The 19,496-nt window shown below is 42.7% G+C and overlaps 1 protein-coding gene across 2 annotated transcripts in view; it reads right to left on the bottom strand.

Moving 5' to 3' along the window:
- Positions 1 to 19,496, bottom strand: part of cdk14 (cyclin dependent kinase 14) — a 570,262-nt gene that overhangs the window by 169,488 nt on the left and 381,278 nt on the right. For both annotated transcript variants that reach the window (XM_078235399.1, XM_078235409.1), the window contains one exon: positions 12,828 to 12,876. In XM_078235399.1, the coding sequence (XP_078091525.1) occupies positions 12,828 to 12,876 (49 nt within the window). The remainder of the gene's footprint in view (positions 1 to 12,827; positions 12,877 to 19,496) is intronic.

Below are 19,496 nucleotides of genomic sequence, written 5' to 3'. Positions count from 1 at the left end.
GAGCAAAGCAGATCTTTAACACTGATCTTTTTCGTGAACTTGAGTGTGCACATTCTTTGGAGTTTGCACATTCTCCTCGTGTCTGCGTGGGTTTCCTCCGGGTGCTCCGGTTTCCTCCCACAGTCCAAAGATGTGCGGGTTAGGTTGATTGGCCAGGTTAAAAATTGCCCCTTAGAGTCCTGAGATGCGTAGATTAGCGGGTAAATATGTGGGGGTAGGGCCTGGTTGGGATTGTGGTCGGTGCAGACTCGATGGGCCGAATGGCCTCCTTCTGCACTGTAGGGTTTGTATGATTTCTATGATGTGTGTGAAGAATCTTCAAATGATAATTGCAATACAGAAGTCCAAGGATCATTGAGTCCCCATCCGAGGGCACCCGATGTAACTTCATTATGGCAGCACTAATGACGTGATAATTATGCGGACGGATTCATCATGTGGCTTTGTTTACAAACACAGAAGCATTCTGATGACAAAGGCATGCTTCTTCTAAACTCAAAAACAAATTATGTCGGCATAATTCAAAAGAAACAGAAAGACTTTGAAGGAGCATCTTAAACTAGCATTTGGAGACTGGGCGGAATTTTACTGTGGGCGGAATCTGCCCGAAATTCGTACGATCCCACCCAGGGTCAATGGAGAATGCCGTTTTCCGAGCCTCGCCCACCCCCCGGAATTGAGGTGGGCATGCCGTTAAAATTCCAGGCTGTGGGCTCAATTTTTCCATGGGAGGCTGGAATTGGAAGTCGGGACTGAGTCAGCGTAGTGCTTCTCCTGTCTCATCACTGCCAGGTCATGGAATTTTATGGGGCCTCAAATGGCTCGAAAGGAGGGTTGGGTCTACCACTCACATCGGCAGATCCAACCTGGAACTGGAGGCAGAGATCAGGCACGATGAAATTCTCGCCTCAGTCGCCATCTTTATTTAAAGACTGAAGTTCGTTTGATGCCCATGCTGGTAGATATTGAGATAACTTCAATGTGTTAACTGCAGCTCAAAACATGATTACCGACTTTATTTCTCTTTCTTGTGCAACATCTGAATGCTCCTCTTAAAAAAAAAAAATGGTCCAGTATTACGGAGCCCTTCTGAAATAGTCAAACCATTGCCAACTCCTTGGAGCCTTTTCTCTGTTGCCTCTGAGCCCCCTCACGACTAAACTGATGGTCCGACCTGTATCTGTTCCCTTCCTAAATGTGTTCATACTTTTTCAAGAGCAAATGCAGCAGGATCCAGTGATGGCACAGTGATGCAATTGAGCATAGCAGCCCATTTGAGGGGTTTCCCTCCACAGATATCCATCAAGTTAAGGAACTATCCCAGCAACCCCATCCGACCATCCCTCAGATGTGAGGACACTGACTGTCCTTTGCCTTGGGCACTCAGAACTTCATACCATAACCAATGGAAGTGTATGTCCAGAGGAGATCCATCTTCCAAGAACCTTGCCACATAGCTGGAAGCCATGATGGCCTGCACATGTGAACAACAAACCAACTGAATCTTCACACAATCTACCAATAACTCTCAAGTCACTAGTTCCTCACATGCGTGTATTCTTGCCTAGCTGATGCTGTATCTCCATGGAACAAACATATCTACTGACTTCTGATATTTTTGCACCCCAGTGGCAGAATGAGTCGGTCAGGCAGCAGTCAGGTGAGAAGCCAGGTGAGCTAGGGCACACTAGTCCCAAGATTCACAGATGCAGACTCCCAGGTGCTCTTGGACAAGGCCAGTTGAACAGCTGGGCATGACCTACTGCTTTATAAGCAAAATGCTCATGACTTAAGTATTGTGGCTTCATGGTGGCACAGTGGTTAGCACTGCTGCCTCAGAGTGCCAGGGACCTAGGCTCGATTCCAGCCTTGGGTCACTGTCTGTGTGGAGTTTGCACTTTCTCCCCGTGTCTGCGTGGGTTTCCTCCGGGTGCTCCGGTTTCCTCCCACAGCCAAAGATGTGCAGGTTAGGTGGGTAACTATGTTAAATTGCCCCTTAGGTTAGGGGGATTAGTGGAAGTAAATATGTGGGTCTATGGGGATATAGCCTGGGTGGGTTGCTCTGGAGAGTTGGAGCAGGCTTAATGGCTGAATGGCCTCTTTCTGCACTGTAGGGATTCTATGATTCCATTCAATGTTCATAAGTTACAATGTCAATCAGGAAGATCATATGGGAAGTAGTTCAAGGTAAATAAGCTAAACGTGTGTCCAAAGAGATCCAAACAGAGCCACAACTATGCTTTAGGAGTAAGGTTAAAATTGCAAGCCAGTTGCTACTGCAGGTTTTCCTACAATTTTCTGCTTTCTCTTTAGGAGATCAATTGCATGTTTGATGCTGTGGGTTGGATTTTCACTACCGAGGCAGGTCGTTCGAGTTGGAAAATTTCCTGACTCAGCAGACCCAACTTGTTTTAAAGGGCCCCATTAGACCCAATTTTCATTCCAGGATGGTGGGGGGTGGGATTGAGTTTTTCATAGAAATCATAGAAACCCTACAGTACAGGAAGAGGCCATTCGGCCCATCGAGTCTGCACCGACCACCATCCCACCCAGGCCCTACCCCCATATCCCTACATATTTTACCCACTGACCCCTCTAACCTATGCATCTCAGGACACTAAGGGGCAATTTTTAGCATGGCCAATCAACCTAACCCGCACAGCTTTGGACTGTGGGAGGAAACCGGAGCACCCGGAGGAAACCCACGCAGACACGAGGAGAATGTGCAAACTCCACACAGACAGTGACCCAAGCCGGGAATCGAACCCAGGTCCCTGGAGCTGTGAAGCAGCAGTGCTAACCACTGTGCTACCGTGCCGCCCGTTGGGCACACTGATCCCCAAAGCAGGCCCTAGGCAGGTTACCTTGGTTCCCTGAGACTTCATCCCAGTTGTTTTAGAATTTGTTAGGCCCTCTAGCCTTTTTCCTTTACACATCAGCCCCATGTCCCTTCCTAATCCCCATGCCAGCTTCAAAGCCATTCACCAAGTATGCACCATGAGTAGATCTCAAGAACCATGTGGAGATGAAAATTTTTTTATGGCAATCTAAAACAATTCTCACTCATACGCACTTGAGAGAGACAACAATCCCATTCATGAAACCCATCCAAATCTTTTAAAGCTCAAGTAGCTAGGGGAATTTCACAGTAACTTTATTGCAGTGTTAATGTAAGCTTTACTTGTGACTAATAAATAAACTTTAAAACTTTTAATCCCTGATAATAAAAAAAACTTCTATTTGACTCCATAAAGATAGCTAATCATTTATTAGCCTCTTTAAACTGTCAACCAAATTGTGAACTCTGAACCCCCTGCTCAGAAACTTGTAGATTTCGAAACTCAGCCAAGAATGTAAAATTATATAATAACCCTTGGGAAAATGTCAACACAAGAACTCAGTTGAAACTGCATGGTCAAATAGTAATTTTTCTAACCCGACACCAGATGGCCTGTCAATCAAAGCAATTCAGCAATTTTTTTAAAAAACAGTTCTCACTGACAACTTCAACCTTTTTTTCCATACTTAATGAGCAGGGATTTAAATAAAACATCAGATCATGACACTAACAGACCTTATCTGCCATTCAAGAGCATTTAGGTCATTTGCATAAATCTGAGACACTCACACTGAAGGTACTGTACAACAAAGATGTTAGTGCATATTATTTTTGAACACTCTGGCTGCCAATGAGAAATTTGCTAACACTTGCATACACCTCTGGCTGCAAAGTATGAGATTTGACAATCATAAATGAAAGATCCCTTTAAAAAATAAAGCCGTTTAACTCTAGAAATTTAGTGCAGAAACAGTAAGAGAGTTCCATTATTTCAGTCACATAATCTCACCACAGGTCATCAATTTATTCCTGGCATGTCAGTGTTCAACAGTGGACAACGTAGTCACGATTGCCAGGCTTATCGCAGTTGCTCTCAAATAATAAGAGGTCAGATACTACAGCTGAATTTCAGGCAAGAGCTCAATAGTAGCCAGTTTGTCACTTATGGACTAGTATTAATTACTCCCTTTGAAATTCTGACACAATGGAGCACTAATGCAGTCCTTTTGAAATGTATAATTTTTTTGTCAAAAGCTTTGTTCCAACAAAAGAATGTTCCAGACATGAGCTAAAGTTATACTTAATTTATCTTTATCTTTTAAACACATTTTCAAACGGAGCTATACGATTGTTGCATACAAAACACAATGGTTACATACAAAACTTAAATTCAATATAGAACTATGTTAATTGTATGCAGCATAAAATTACTGGAGAGATAAGTTGTCCACCATCTTCCTGAAGGAAAAATAAATTGAAAATAGGCTGCAAAAAGAAAAAAGGAATACCAAAAAAAAAAGGATCACCTTGCAATCTGTTGGGTTTTTCAGTATGGTTATACAGGGAGCATGTATGTTCTTCTGCATGTGGTGTCATGCTATTAAAAGTTAAGGTACTTTTCAAGCCTTCAAGGGATGGTAGTAGCTGAAAGGAACCATAATTTGGTGCTTGGATGTAGCATTTCCTGTGGCTACATTGACTGTAGTCTTTTCAATCTTTGGTCTATACCCTGGTGGCTTTGGCTAACTTCTTGCCTGTGTTCTGGTTGCATCAGTCAAACACTTTATGATGTTTTGCTCTGGTGCTGTTAGCAGAGGGCTCAGTATAACTAGGAGCATAGATTTAAAATAACTGGTAGAAGGGTGAGAAGGAAGTTGAAATTCTCTCTTTCTCCCGGATGCGGTGTTGATATTGTATCTCAGCAACCATGACCTGACTGACCATGGGTGGTGCAGCTCCAGCCTTCAATTGGGGGGTGGGGTGGGTGGTAGGGAGAAACAACTCAATATTACACTGGAGTGGGACATAATCTCTCAGAATCTAATATTACAGAGAGCTGGTTGACATGGCCTGGCTTTAATTTTTGAAATTTTGGTCACCCTACTGTTGAGGAAGCTAGTTTTGTCTGACAGCATTCCAGGAAGAACCAGAGTCGAACACTCATTGCTCACCCAGGCATTGAGCCTATTATGCTGTTTGCTGATTTATTTCAATAAGACACTAAATCCTCAAGTTTAACCTAGACACAGAAATTTCCCTCAACATTACCATTGCATCAGTCCACCTGTATGTCCCACCCTTCATCCTCCCTCCTGTGTCTCCTGCTCTGCCCTCTCCTCTCTCCCTTTCCTACAAATTCATAACACCTGGGGGAGCGTGCCTTTGTTAACGGGCTCCTCCCCCTTATTCAAAAACACTATAATTGCAACATCACGTTCTACAACCAGAAATCATTCGACATAGCTGCAATGAATCCGATAAAAACACACGCACGCACGCACACACACACACACATACACACCATTCAGCCCATCTGGCCAGCCCAAAACGTTATCCAGCTTAATTCCACTTTCCAACTCGTGGCCAATAGCACTCTAAGATACAGCATTTCAATATACGTTCAGAGAACCATGGGAAAATGTATCGCATAGAAGGGAACCAAGTGGCCCATGTAGGTGTCCAAAAATATGAGCTACAAATAAGAGCCTAATCCCACCTTCCACCTCTTGGTCCATTGCCCTGCAACTGCATTTTCACATTTTTTAAAATTGTGGTGAGTGTTTCTGTGTCTTTCAGGTACTGAGCTCCAGACCTCGAGCACCCTCTGGCTGGAAACAAATTTCAACTCCCTTCCGGTCATAGCACCAACTACTTTAAACTTCTTCTCCCAGTTATATTGACGCCTTTGCTATCGGATATTCGCATTGACTAGGCCCTCATTATTGTATCTAATATAATAGAAATATAATATACAAGGAGAAGTTGTGACGCAGAGTTCCTGCCTCTGAACTAAAAGCTCCAGGTCTGAATCACACCCCAGGACTTGACGGCTGAGGTAGGTCTGTTCATAACGTGTCAAACAGGTTAACTGTCAACTTATAGATTCTTCCAAGTACTCCAGTAGCTGGTGGTAAGAGAAGGAGAGACTCCTGCTCAGCCATGCTTGATGTGAATCATAGAATCCCTACAGTGCAGAAGGAGGCTATTTGTCCCATCAAGTCTGCACCAACTCTCCAACAGAGCATCTCACTCAGGCCCCACACCCCACCCTATCCCCATAACTCCACCATTTACCCCACTATTCCCTCCAACCTACATATCATTGGACACTAAGGGACAATTTAGCATGGCCAATCCACCTCACCTGCATACCTTTGGACTGCCACTTTGAAGTAGCACCCTCCAGTTACAAGCCCCTGGCAACAGACCTGTTCCAGGAACTACTAGCTATGGAAACAGACAAAAGTCTGCCTTAGTGTACCACTAGGTGTGGGAAGAAAATTGGAATATATATCCTATAATCTTATAGGACCCTCAATTAAATCATCTTCAAACTTTTCTGTTCCAAATCTCACCTATTCAATCTTTCCACTTAACTAAAATTCTTAATTTCTTGCAATATAGCCATAAATTTCCATTGTATACTCTGTAGTGTCTATGATCACTTCCTTGCTGTAGGCAGTATTCCAGATGCTGTCTAACTTATGTTTTCCACATTTCAATTAACACTACCTGCTCTTATATTCTATGCCTTGGTCAATAAAGCAGAATATGACTTACGATTTTTTAACCACCTTACTAGCCTATCCTGCTATCTTCATGGATCTGTGAGCGTCCATTCCAAGGCTCCTCTATTCTACATCTCCCAGAATCCTATCATTTCTCGTGTAATCCCTTGTCTGGTTCGTCCTCCCCACATGAAATTATCTCTCACTTACCAAGACTGAATTCATCGAGCCACTTATCTGCCCACCTGACTAGTCCATTGATACCTCGTGATCTGCAGCTTGCATCTTCACCATCAATCAGAAAGCAATTTTCTTAATCATGAGCCCACATTTAAATCTAAAACATTGGCATATACCATATACTAAGACCCAGATATCTTCTGAAACCCCTCTGGAAACAGTCTCAAAAAGAGCCAGTGACCATTACCCTTCTCTTCATACCGTTGAGTAACTGGTGACCATTATCCTTCACTTAATATCACTGAACCAATTTTGGATTCAACGTGCTACCTTGCTAAATTTGATGTGGGTTACATTAAAAAATCCTGCCCTCATTGACCCTCCTTGTTACCTCTTCAAAAGAAATCCAATCAAGTTAGGCAGACACAATCTTAACAAATCCATGCAGACTGCCCTCAGGCAGAAACCAAAGTTGAGGACATTGAATAAAAACAAATTACTGCGGATGCTGGAATCTGAAACCAGAAGAGAAAATGTTGGAAACTCTCAGCCAGTCTGGCAGCATCTGTAAGGAGCGAATAGAGCTGACGTTTCAAGTCCAGGTGACCTTTTGTCAAAGCCCTGGCAAAGCTTTGACAAAGGGTCATCTGGACTCAAAATGTCAGCTCTTTTCTCTCCTTACAGATGCTGTCAGACCTGTTGAGAGTTTCCAACATTTTCTCTTTTGGAGGACACTGAATAGTTTACATGGTACTGAATGAGTCAAGGATTTTATCATTTACCTACATTGTTAAAATCCATCAATTGCTTTCAGATAAACTCAGATGCACATACAAAATGGAGAGAAATGATAAAGACTAAAATATTGCAATGCCCAAAGCTCAGCTTTTAGATCCCGTTACTTCAGAAATCAACACCTTTCAGTCTCCTTTTCTAACAACAGAAATGGACTGTCACAGTGCAGTACTAAAGCTTAATTGAAGTAGACAGGTGTAGCAACTGAGGTGTGTATGACTGGTCTTCATCAAACACATGGACGGTTCATAATGGATAGAGCTTTGAAATCTTGAGACTTTGAACAGTCAGAATCTCATCTCATTTCAAGAAAACAGAAGGAAGAAACTCTACTAAATCAGAAAAATCCAGTAATTGAAAATATTGACTTTTTGTTGCTCATAATAAAAAATTAATGGATTGTTGCACTACTCTCCAAAACCAGCCTCTTCATGAAGCACAGAAGATACTTTTGACAAGGCATACATACTTCTGGAATCTCAAATCTTGATAGAGTTCTCAGGTTTATTTTATTTCTTGCCGCAGGTTTAAACATCAGCATTAAGTGCTGGAAAAACTCAACAGGTCTGGCAGCATCTGTGGAACCGAAGAACAGTCATTCAACTTGAAATGTTAAGTCTTGCTCCACAGAATCTGCCAGATCTGATGAGTTTTTTCCTTAAGTATTTTCTGTTTTTATTGCACATTTCCAGTATCCGCAGTATTTTGCTTTTATTCGGCATTTCTGAAGTTATCCAACAGACATTCAGTACAAAAGGTCTGCAAAAGCTTTTGTTTTAAATTCAGTTGAAGGATGTGGACATCATTGGTTAGGCTAGAATTCATTGCCACAGAGAAGGTGGTGGCGAGCTGTCTTCTTGAACCGCTGCAGTCCATGTGGTGTAGGCACATCCACAGTGCTACTAGGGAGTTCCAGGATTTTAACACAGCAAAGAGCAGCGCTATATTTTCAAGTCAGGTCAGTGAGTGACTTAGAAGGGAACTTTCTGGTGGTGGCATTCCTATGTTTTGTTGCCCTTGTCCTTCTAGATTGGAAGGTGTTGTCTAAGGAGTCTTGGTGAGTTCCTACAATGCATTTTGTAGATGGTAACACAGCTGCCACAGTGTGTTGGTGATAGAGGGAATGAATGTGTGTGAAGGGAGGGGCGCCAGTCAAACAGATAGTTTTGGCCTGAATGGAATCAAGCTTCTCAAGTGTTCTTGGAGCTGCACTAATCCAGTCATGTAGAGCGTATTCCATCACACCTGACTTGTGCGTAGGAGGTGGTGAACAGGCTTTGGGGAGTCAGGGTGCAAGTTATTTACTGCAGGATTCCTAACTGCCGGCCTGCTCTTGTTGCCTAAGCATTGATATAGCTCGTCCAGTTCCATTTCTGGTCAATGGTAACCCCCAGGATGTTGATAGTGGGGAAGATAGTGATGGTTAGATTCTCTCCTGTTGGAGATGTTCATTGTCTGACACGTGTAGCACAAATGTTACTTGTCAGCTCAAGCCTCGATATTGCACAGGTCTTGCTACATTTGCACAGGGACTGTTTCTGCGAGGCTTCCTTGACACCACATTCGGTCAAATACTGCCTTGAAGTCCAGGGCAGTCATTTTCACCTCACCTCTGGAGTTCAATTCTTTCGTCCATGTTTGAAGCAAGGTTGTAATCAGGTCAGGAGCTGAGTGGCACTTGTAGAAACCAAACTGAGCATGAGAGAACAGGATATTGTTCAGCAAGTGGCGCTTGGTACCACTGTTGATGACCCCTTCCATCACTTTACTGATGATCAAGAGTACACTGATAGGGTGGTAATTGGCCAGGTTGGATTTATCTTGCTTTTTGTGTGCAGGACATGCATTGAAAATTTTTCACATTGCCAGATAAATGCCACTGTTGTAACTTAGCGAGGGGCATGACCATTTCTGGACCACAAGTCTTCAGTACTATTGCCAGAGTATTGTCAGGGCCCATGGCATAGTTTCCAGTGACTTCAGTCATTTCTTGATATTACGGGGTGAATGGAATGAAGACTGGTATCTGCAAAGCCGGGAACCTCCAGAGGCGGCAAAAAATGGATTATCCACTTGGCATTTCTAACTGAAGATAGTTGCAAATGCTTCAGCCTTAACTTTTACACTGAATTTCTGGGCTCATTGAGGTTGGAGATATTTGTGGAGCCTCCTCCTCCAGTTAGTTATTCAATTGTCCACCACCATTCAGGAGTGGATGTGGCAAATCTGTAGAGCTTAGATATGATCCACAGGTTGTGAAATTGCTTAGCTCTATCACTTGCTGCTTGTGCTGTTTGGCACTCAAGTAGTCCTGTGTTGTAGCTTCACCATGTTGACATTTCATATTTAGGTATGTGTGGATGCTGCTCCTGGGCATATCCTCCCACACTCTACATTGAACCAAGATTGACCACCTAGCTTGCAGTAGTACAGTGGGGGATATAGCATGCCGTGAGGTTGCAGATTGTGGTAGAGTACAATTATGCTGGCCCAAAGTTCCTCATGGACGCCCTGCCTTGAATTGCTAGATTTGTTTGAAACCTATCCCATTTAGCGCGGTGGTACTGCCACACAGCACAATGGAGGGTATTCTCAATGTGAAGATGGGACTGGGTCTCCGCAAGGACTGCATGGTGGTCACTCATATCAATACTGTTATGGACAGATGCATCTACGACAGTCAGGATGGTGAGGGTGAGGTCAAGTATACTTTTACCTCTTGTTGGTGCCCTCACCACCTACTGCAGACTCAATCTAACAGCTATGTCCTTTAGGATCCGGTGATCTCGGTCTATAGTGCTGCTACCAAGCCAGTCTTAGTAATGGACATTTAAGTCCCTCACCCAGAATACATTCTGCACCCTTGCCAACCTCAGTGCTTCCACACCTAGAGTAAAATGTACAGTTTTGGCCTGTTTAGCTCAGAAAGGAGTAAACTTGTCTTAAATACAATGCAGAGAAGGTTCTCTAGATTGATTCCTGGGACGACAGGGCTTCCTTTTAATAGGAGGTTCAGTAAATTGGGACTACGGTCTCTGAAGTTCTAAAGAGTTAGACATCATCTCATTGAAACATAAAAAATTGCGGAAGCTTGACAAAGAAGGTGCAGAGAGGTTGCTTCCCTGGCTGGAGAGTCTAGAGTCTAGAACTAGGGGGAATAGTCTTTGGATAAAGGGACAATATTTTAAGACTGAGAAGAGGAGATCTTTCTTCACTCAGAGGATTGTAAACCTTTGGAATTCTCTACTCTAGAGAACTGTGGGTGCTTAGTTGTTCAGTATGTTGAAGGCTGAGACCAATAGATTTTTGGATTCTAATGGAATCAAGGAATATGGTGATTAGGTGGTAAAGTGGAAATAAGGTCAAAATTTAGCCATGGTATAAAAGGCAGAGCCTATTCCGGCTCCTACACATTATGTTCTTGCATTCAAAGACAAGCAAAACATCTTTCATCTGTTGGCTAATGCTCTATTCACACCATCCGATTTCCTCTCATGCACATTATCAGTATTTTGATTTCAACGGAAAATTGCAACATAGCTCCCATCTCCGGCTGAAAGCAATGCAGTCTCAGAACTGCCCTGCCCATGTGCCAGTCAAGAGAAGGTGGGTGCAGTAAACTGAAAGCAGTTCATTAACCTGGCACACTAGGTCACCAATTGCTAATAACAAAAATTATTTGAGTGGGAAAAGCATTAGCTTACAAGAGTCCAAAACATTGAAAGGTTGCCACTAATTTTCTCTCAAATATAGCTGCTGATGCGTATATAGCTGTCCCTAATGTCAATATACAGTAATTGAATTATTAAATTATAGATAAAAATCATCCAGTATATGGAAACTTTTCAAGCTCTTGGTGATTTATCTTCAGCAATATTTCATTATTCATTCACTAACCCAGAAATCAATCCAACTAAAACTGAGGACTATTCCATGAGCTTGGTCACACAACCTAAATGGCCTTGTTTTTGCACTTATCTTGTTCTTTTATCTCTTGCTTTGTCCTTGCATTAATAAAATGCAAGTTGCCAGCTATATAACCATTAATGAATTTCTTACATGTTTTTGTAGAAATTCATGGTTAGTGAAGCAAAATTCAACCATGAACCTTTCCGCAATTTATTTCTTTAACCAAGATGGAAAAGATGGGTAAATGAGCACTGTACTCGAGTTTCACTGTTACACCTCTCCCGAAATTATTCACTTTAGTGGAAACATTTCTGTATTCTTGACCATGTACTAAAGTTACAGTGAAAATGGAAAACTCCAAAGTGAAAGCCACACCTTTATAAGTATATCTAAAGTTTCACACAGCAGCAGATGTTATACTGAAGGCTTGTATTAGCTATGAATATTAAAGCTGTTCTCTTCAAATTTGAAGTCATTAACTGTTCAACCAAGGAAAATGGCTTTAAGGTAAGATAAAGTCACCATAGTCCCAGATGACTGTAGGCTGACTGGAGGGAGCTGACTATGGTGATTTTCATAGAATCCTACAGTGCAGAAGGAGGCCATTCGGCCCATTGAGTCTGCACTGACCACAATCCCACTCGGGCCCTATTCCCATAACCCCACATATTTACCCTAGCTAGTCCCCCTGACACTAAGTGGCAATTTGGCATGGCTAATCCACCTAACCCGCACATCTTTGGTCTGAAGGAGGAAACCCACGCAGACAAAGGGAGAAAGTGCAAACTCCACAGAGACATTGACCCAAGCTAGGAATCGAACCCGTGTCCCTGTTGCTGTGAGGCAGCAGTGCTAACCACTGTGCCACGCCTAACCTCAAAATCACCACATCTCAGGCAAGGGGGAAGGTTGAGAAGGCTTAATGAATAACCTCAGTAGGGATGGGAATTGAACTTGCCTGGAACGTACTGCCAGTGGAGGTGATGGAAGCAGACACGTTTGCAACTTTCAACAGGCACCTTAATAGACACATGAACGGGAGGCGAACAAAGGGATTGAAACCACGTATTGGCACAGGCTTAGTGGGCCGAAGGGCCTTTTCCTGTGCTGTGTTGTTCTTTGCTGGCATCACTGTGCATCACAAACCAGCAATCCAGCCCACTAAATTAATCAATAAAGATACATTTAACATTCATCTCACCATTGTGTCTATAAAAACAAATGTAAAAAGCAAATAAATGTGCTATGAGATGAACTAATTGCCAGATATAATCATATTATCCATTTTCCAAAGAAAAACAGCAACATAAATGCACATCAATGATGAAACCTGATGACTATGGGCTGTAAAGAATCATGATCTATAAAAGACTTACCTATTCCATGCGTGTCTAAGTTTTTTTGAACTGTACTGTGGAAAACGATCTGGAAGGAAAAGAGATACATTAAGTGGTTTTCCACAACAGATTATGTAACTTAATCACTGCAGCACAGTCTTGAAAATTAATGCAGAATTTAGGATTAGATCAGAAAATATACATGTGAAGCTCATATCAGCAGTGCTGTTTATTTGCAAAAATATTTAAAAGCTATATAATTAAAGCATTTATACAAACAACCACCATACAGGATGAGAGGACACTGGACATGAAACATCAGATCCTCTGCATCTGCTTCATTCAGCACTTTTAATTATGTGAGGTACTTACCATCATCTCTCATTTCTATGTAAATCTGATTAATTTATCCTGCAGAATTCGCCTGAGCAGATGTAGTAGGATCATTAAGTCAGGCTGTGCATTAATGTTCCCACAACTTTTGCATTTGTTTATTTTTCTCTCAACTTGTACTGCCCAAAATCTGGCATTTTACAGAATGTAGCTTGTATTCACTGTAATATCGGTTGATAGCTAACTATGCTAATGATCTTGTAAAGGCTCTACTGGATGAAGACAACCCAAGCCTCTGGCATTACTCAGTTCTAATCTGCAGTGTACTTAAAATAAAAAAATAAACCACTGAATTGCATTAGTGGAGGGCTAGAGTGTGAATTGTAAGAAGTTCTAATTCTTCTTTTCTAGGCCTTAGCCAGATCCCAATTGGACTAATGAGTCACCCAATCATGAATAGGAAAGGCTAAGTTTGGCAAAGTCAGTTCCAATGTTAGATTGGTATCTTTGGAAAAGTGATACCATTTGAAGTTTTGAAAAATACAAATGACAGTGTGCAATAAATTTGATGCAAATAAATTTTTACCTTGCAATGCAACTAATCAACACAGAACGTCACTGAAATCAAATATATTATATATTATATTATATATATATTATATATATTATTACTACCAAAGTGGAAAACCCTCACACTTATCCACATTGTACTGTATCTTCCATGCATATGCCCACACACTCAGCCTGTCCAAATCACGCTGAAGCATCTCTGCATCCTCCTCACAGCTCACCCTCCCACCCAACTTTGTATCATCTGCAAATTTGGAACTAATACATTCAGTTCCCTCTTCCAAATCATTAATATATAATATGAACAGTGAGTTCCTAGAACTGGGGAACCTCACTAGTCACTGATTACCAATCAGAAAAAGACACATTTATGCCAACTCTTTGCTTCCTATCTGCTATCCAGCTTTCTATCCATCTCAAGACATTACCTGCAATCCCATGTGCTTTGACTTTACATAGTGGTTCTTATGTGAGACCTTGTTGAAAGCCTTCTGAAAGTCTAAAGAAACCATATCCACTGGTTCTCCTCGGTCAACTCTACTAGTTACATCCTCAAAAAATTCCAGTAGATTCATCAAGCACGATTTCCTTTTTGTAAATCCATGCTGACTTTGTCCAATTATACCACTGCCTTCCAAATGTCAAGTTCATTAATGTTCTTCAGAGTAGCAGACATCATAAAGTTGGGAGATGCTGTCAAAAGCAACTTTGGCAAATTGCTGCAGTGCATCCGGTAGTGTATTCTGCAGCTACTGTGTCATCCAACCATTAGGCCAAAAGGCCATTGTGAAACTGTGGTGAGCTCTCCACAGTAAGAAGTTTAACAACACCAGGTTAAAGTCCAACAGGTTTATTTGGTAGCAAAAGCCACACAAGCTTTCGGAGCTCCAAGCCCCTTCTTCAGGTGAGTGGGAATTCTGTTCACAAACAGGGCATATAAAGACACAGACTAAATTTACATGAATAATGGTTGGAATGCGAATACTTACAGCTAATCAAGTCTTTGAGATACCAACAACGTGAGTGGAGAGAGCATCAAGACAGGCTAAAAAGATGTGTATTGTCTCCAGACAGGACAACCAGTGAAACTCTGCAGGTCCAGGCAGGCTGTGGGGATTACAAATAGTGTGACATGAACCCAATATCCCGGTTGAGGCCGTCCTCATGTGTGCGGAACTTGGCTATCAGTTTCTGCTCAGTGACTCTGCGCCGTCGTGTGTTGTGAAGGCCGCCTTGGAGAACACTTACCCGAACATCAGAGGCCGAATGCCCGTGACCGCTGAAGTGCTCCCCAACAGGAAGAGAACAGTCTTGCCTGGTGATTGTCGAGCGGTGTTCATTCATCCGTTGTCGCAGTGTCTGCATGGTTTCCCCAATGTACCATGCCTCGGGACATCCTTTCCTGCAGCGTATCAGGTAGACAACGTTGACCGAGTTGCAAGAGTATGTACCGTGTACCTGGTGGATGGTGTTCTCACGTGAGACGATGGCATCTTTGTCGATGATCCGACACGTCTTGCAGAGGTTGCTGTGGCAGGGTTGTGTGGTGTCGTGGTTACTGTTCTCCTGAAGGCTGGGCAGTTTGCTGCGGACAATGGTCTGTTTGAGGTTGTGCGGTTGTTTGAAGGCAAGAAGTGGGGGTGTGGGGATGGCCTTGGCAAGATGTTCGTCTTCATCAATGACATGTTGAAGGCTCCGGAGGAGATGCCATAGCTTCTCTGCTCCGGGGAAGTACTGGACGACGAAGGGTACTCTGTCCACCGTTTTTCGCTGTGGCGCGTCGGAACTGTTGATCGATGAGTCGAGCGCTATATCCTGTTCTTATGAGGGCATCTTTCAGCGTCTGGAGGTGTCTGTTGCGATCCTCCTCATCCGAGCAGATCCTATGTATACGGAGGGCTTGTCCGTAGGGGATGGCTTCTTTAACGTGTTTAGGGTGGAAGCTGGAGAAGTGGAGCATCGTGAGGTTATCCGTGGGCTTGCGGTACAGTGAGGTGCTGAGGTGACCATCCTTAATGGAGATGTGTGTGTCCAAGAATGCAACCGATTCCGGAGAGTAGTCCATGGTGAGTCTGATGGTGGGATGGAACTTGTTGATGTCATCATATAGTTGTTTCAGTGATTGTTCACCATGAGTCCAAAGGGAGAAAATGTCATCAATGTATCTAGTGTATAGCATCAGTTGAAGGTCCCGTGCGGTGAAGAAGTCTTGTTCGAACTTGTGCATGAAGATGTTGGCATATTGGGTTGCGAATTTGGTTCCCATGGCTGGATGAAGAACTGGTTGTTGAAGGTGAAGACATTGTGGTCCAGGATGAAGCGGATGAGTTGTAAAATTGCATCTGGAAACTGGCAGTTGTCGGCGCTGAGCACTGAGGCCGTTGCAGCAATGCCATCGTCGTGGGGGATGCTGGTGTAGAGTGCCAAGACATCCATTGTGACGAGGAGTGCTCCTGGTTCAACTGCTCCATGTGTGCCGAGTTTCTGTAGGAAGTCCGTAGTGTCGCGACAAAAGCTGGGGGTTCTTTACACAATGGGTTTCAGGATGCCCTCGACATAGCCGGAGAGGTTCTCGCACAGGGTCCCATTGCCCGATACAATGGGACGGCCGGGTGTGTTTGCCTTGTGTATCTTCGGGAGGCAGTAGAGATCTCCAATGCGGGAAGTATGTGGGATGAGAGCATGGAGGGTGCTCTGAAGGTCCGGATCAAAGGTCTTGATCAGAGTGTTGAGTTGACGGGTGTGTTCTTTGCTGTCAACCGGGATATTGGGTTCATGTCACACTATTTGTAATCCCCACAGCCTGCCTGGACCTGCAGAGTTTCACTGGCTGTCCTGTCTGGAGACAATACACATCTTTTTAGCCTGTCTTGATGCTCTCTCCACTCACATTGTTTGTACCTTAAAGACTTGATTAGCTGTAAGTATTCGCATTCCAACCATTATTCATGTAAATTGAGTCCGTGTCTTTATATGCCCTGTTTGTGAACAGAATTCCCACTCACCTGAAGAAGGGGCTTGGAGCTCCAAAAGCTTGTGTGGCTTTTGCTACCAAATAAACCTGTTGGACTTTAACTCGGTGTTGTTAAACTTCTTACTGTGTTTACCCCAGTCCAACGCCGGCATCTCCACATCATGAGCTCTCCACAACAGACACCGCTGCACAACATGGCCACAACTGCATCCTTGTGTATATGCATACGGTTAGGGGTGGGGCTACCGTTCCTACCTGACAACCTTAACCCTTTTAGTGCTTATCTTCCCTCGTTTATGACCAGTAACTGAGAATTGAGGCACCCTCATGTTACCCCATATAGTTCAGCAGCACCCATCTCGGAGAGCGGGACTGTTGATATTTCATTGCCTAGAGGCCTCCTAATGGCCCTCCACACTCAGGAGCAGGTCCATCGTCCTTGATTGGATAGGCTTCTCAGAGATGGCCACTTATTTGGCCAACTCCTCCAAAATCTCCCTCAAGGTCCCTCTGCCGAGCTTTCTGCTTTCATCACTTAACCAAGTCACAAAAATTCTGCCCGCTGTCTGCTTATCTCTACACAAACGCTGCCTGAGATGCTGAGTATTTACAGCATTTTGCGCTTTTATTTCAAGTTTCCAGTATTCTGTTTTTGCATTAGCCAAACATCTACTTAGCATGGTGGCTCCAACTGCCCTGGATTATTTCCTCAAGCGATGCTACTGGTACAAAGTACATCACTAATAAATGTTTTACAAATTAAAACTTACTTGCTTATGCATATTTTAGATTAACTATTAATAATTTAGGAAATATTTGATGTTTGTGGGAGGAATTTGTCTCTATTTAAAGTAGATTTACTTCACAGATCATAATGTTACACCACAGAAACTGGACGTTCAGTTCAATCCATTAACTGGAAGCTGATATTTCACCCCATCCTGTTCAATTCCACTTGCTAGTTGGCTCCCCAAACATTTTAATATTCAAGCAACGATCCAATTTTCTTTTAAAAGATTTCATGGACTCTGCTTGAACTAGTTCATGGCAAAGGATTTCACACAATGACCACCCGGTGTAAAGAATGTTTTTCTAAGTTCCCCTTTATTGATTAACTTACATTTGTGTCTTATTATTATCTTGCCGACAAGTGAAAACAAGCTATCGTTCTTACTCATCTTAACTCTTTGTATACCCTTGATGGTCTTAACAAATTTATCTTTTAATTCTTCATACAACTTCTCTTTTCATTACGATAACCATGCAACCCTGCTAACACCCTTTGGAATCCATACATTGCTTTCTTTACTTTTATACCCTTGCAATAATGATTTGCCCATGACTCTCATAATACTCCAAATATAACCTATGATCTTGTACACAGTCAATCCTAACATTACTATGGGTGCACCTATGTGACAAGGATTGCAGGTTCAAGAAGATAGCTCACCACCACCTTCATAGAAATCATAGAAACCCTACAGTGCAGAAAGAGGCCATCTGGCCCATCGAGTCTGCACAGACCACAATCCCACCCAGGCCCTACCCCCATATCCCTATACATTTACCCGCTAATCCCTCTAATCTATGCATCTCAGGACACTAAGGGGCAATTTTAGCATGGCCAATCAACCTAACCCGCACATCTTTGGACTGTGGGAGGAAACCGGAGAACCTGGAGGAAACCCACGCATTCACGAGGAGAATGTGCAAACTCCACACAGACAGTGACCCAAGCCAGGAATCGAACCCAGGTCCCTGGAGCTGTGAAGCAGCAGTGCTAACCACTGCTACCATGCCGCCCACCTTATAAAATGTAATCAGGGATGGGCAACAGTGATGCTCACTTCCTATGAATGAATAAACATTATTACTTTGCTTTGCATTCAGTGCCTTTAGATGCGAGAACTACCCTTTTCATGGTTGAACTTATTTACATCATCATGCATAGGATTATTTACAGAAGATAAATGGCACAAAAGCAGGCCATGGTTCTAAACAGGCCTTTCAAACCCAACCAGCCCTCGTCACTCAAGTCTCCTCCCATGGGGCTACAACATTTTAGAACAAATTATTAAATAAATGTTGTAATATTTTTGCATTCTCTTTCCTATATTACTTTCAAACATGTAGATGGAATCCATTTGGACCAGTGGTTTTACTCTGAGTTTGATGATCTTTTTCAATGCATCACCTATTGTATTTAAATGCACTTCGCTCAATACTCATCTCTTCATTCAATGCCACGCCTACCTGTTCCACCTCCCTGGTAACTACTGAAGCAAATTATTCATTTTTTCTGCCACCACTCTGCAGTTTTATTCTTTCTATCCCTTAATAGTCTGACATCCATCCAAGCTTTCCTTCATTTTGATGTGCCTCCAAAATATTTTACTATTTTGTTTCATGTTTCTTGATAATTCAATTGTATTGTTCCTCTTTGCCTTCCTTTTTTCTAAGCTTATCTCCTAAGCTCTTTGTATTCTCTCTTATCATCTACTCTTCTACAGTCTATGTTTTTAAGGTAGGCTCTTTCCTAACTCCATTGTTCCCTTGTCTTCATTTCTCCATGAGTCTTATTATTGCTTAGTTTGTTCTTTCCTTTTCGTGGAACATACTTTTCTTCACTGTGGAATATTTTAAATGCTTCCCATTGTTGGTTCCATATTGTTGCCCACTTTATTTTCCCAACTTCTATACTCAGCCACTCAAAATCAGCTCCCCCCAACCAACCAGTTAACCTAGTTTTCATCATACTTATGTCCTTCGCTTTATCATCTTAAAGGGCAATACATTACGGCCACTGTTGCCCAGACGTTCCCCTGCTTTTA

The sequence above is a fragment of the Mustelus asterias genome, chromosome 2 (genome assembly GCF_964213995.1).
Source record: "Mustelus asterias chromosome 2, sMusAst1.hap1.1, whole genome shotgun sequence".
Lineage (NCBI taxonomy): Eukaryota > Metazoa > Chordata > Chondrichthyes > Carcharhiniformes > Triakidae > Mustelus > Mustelus asterias.
This window is presented reverse-complemented; position numbering and strand designations above follow the sequence as displayed.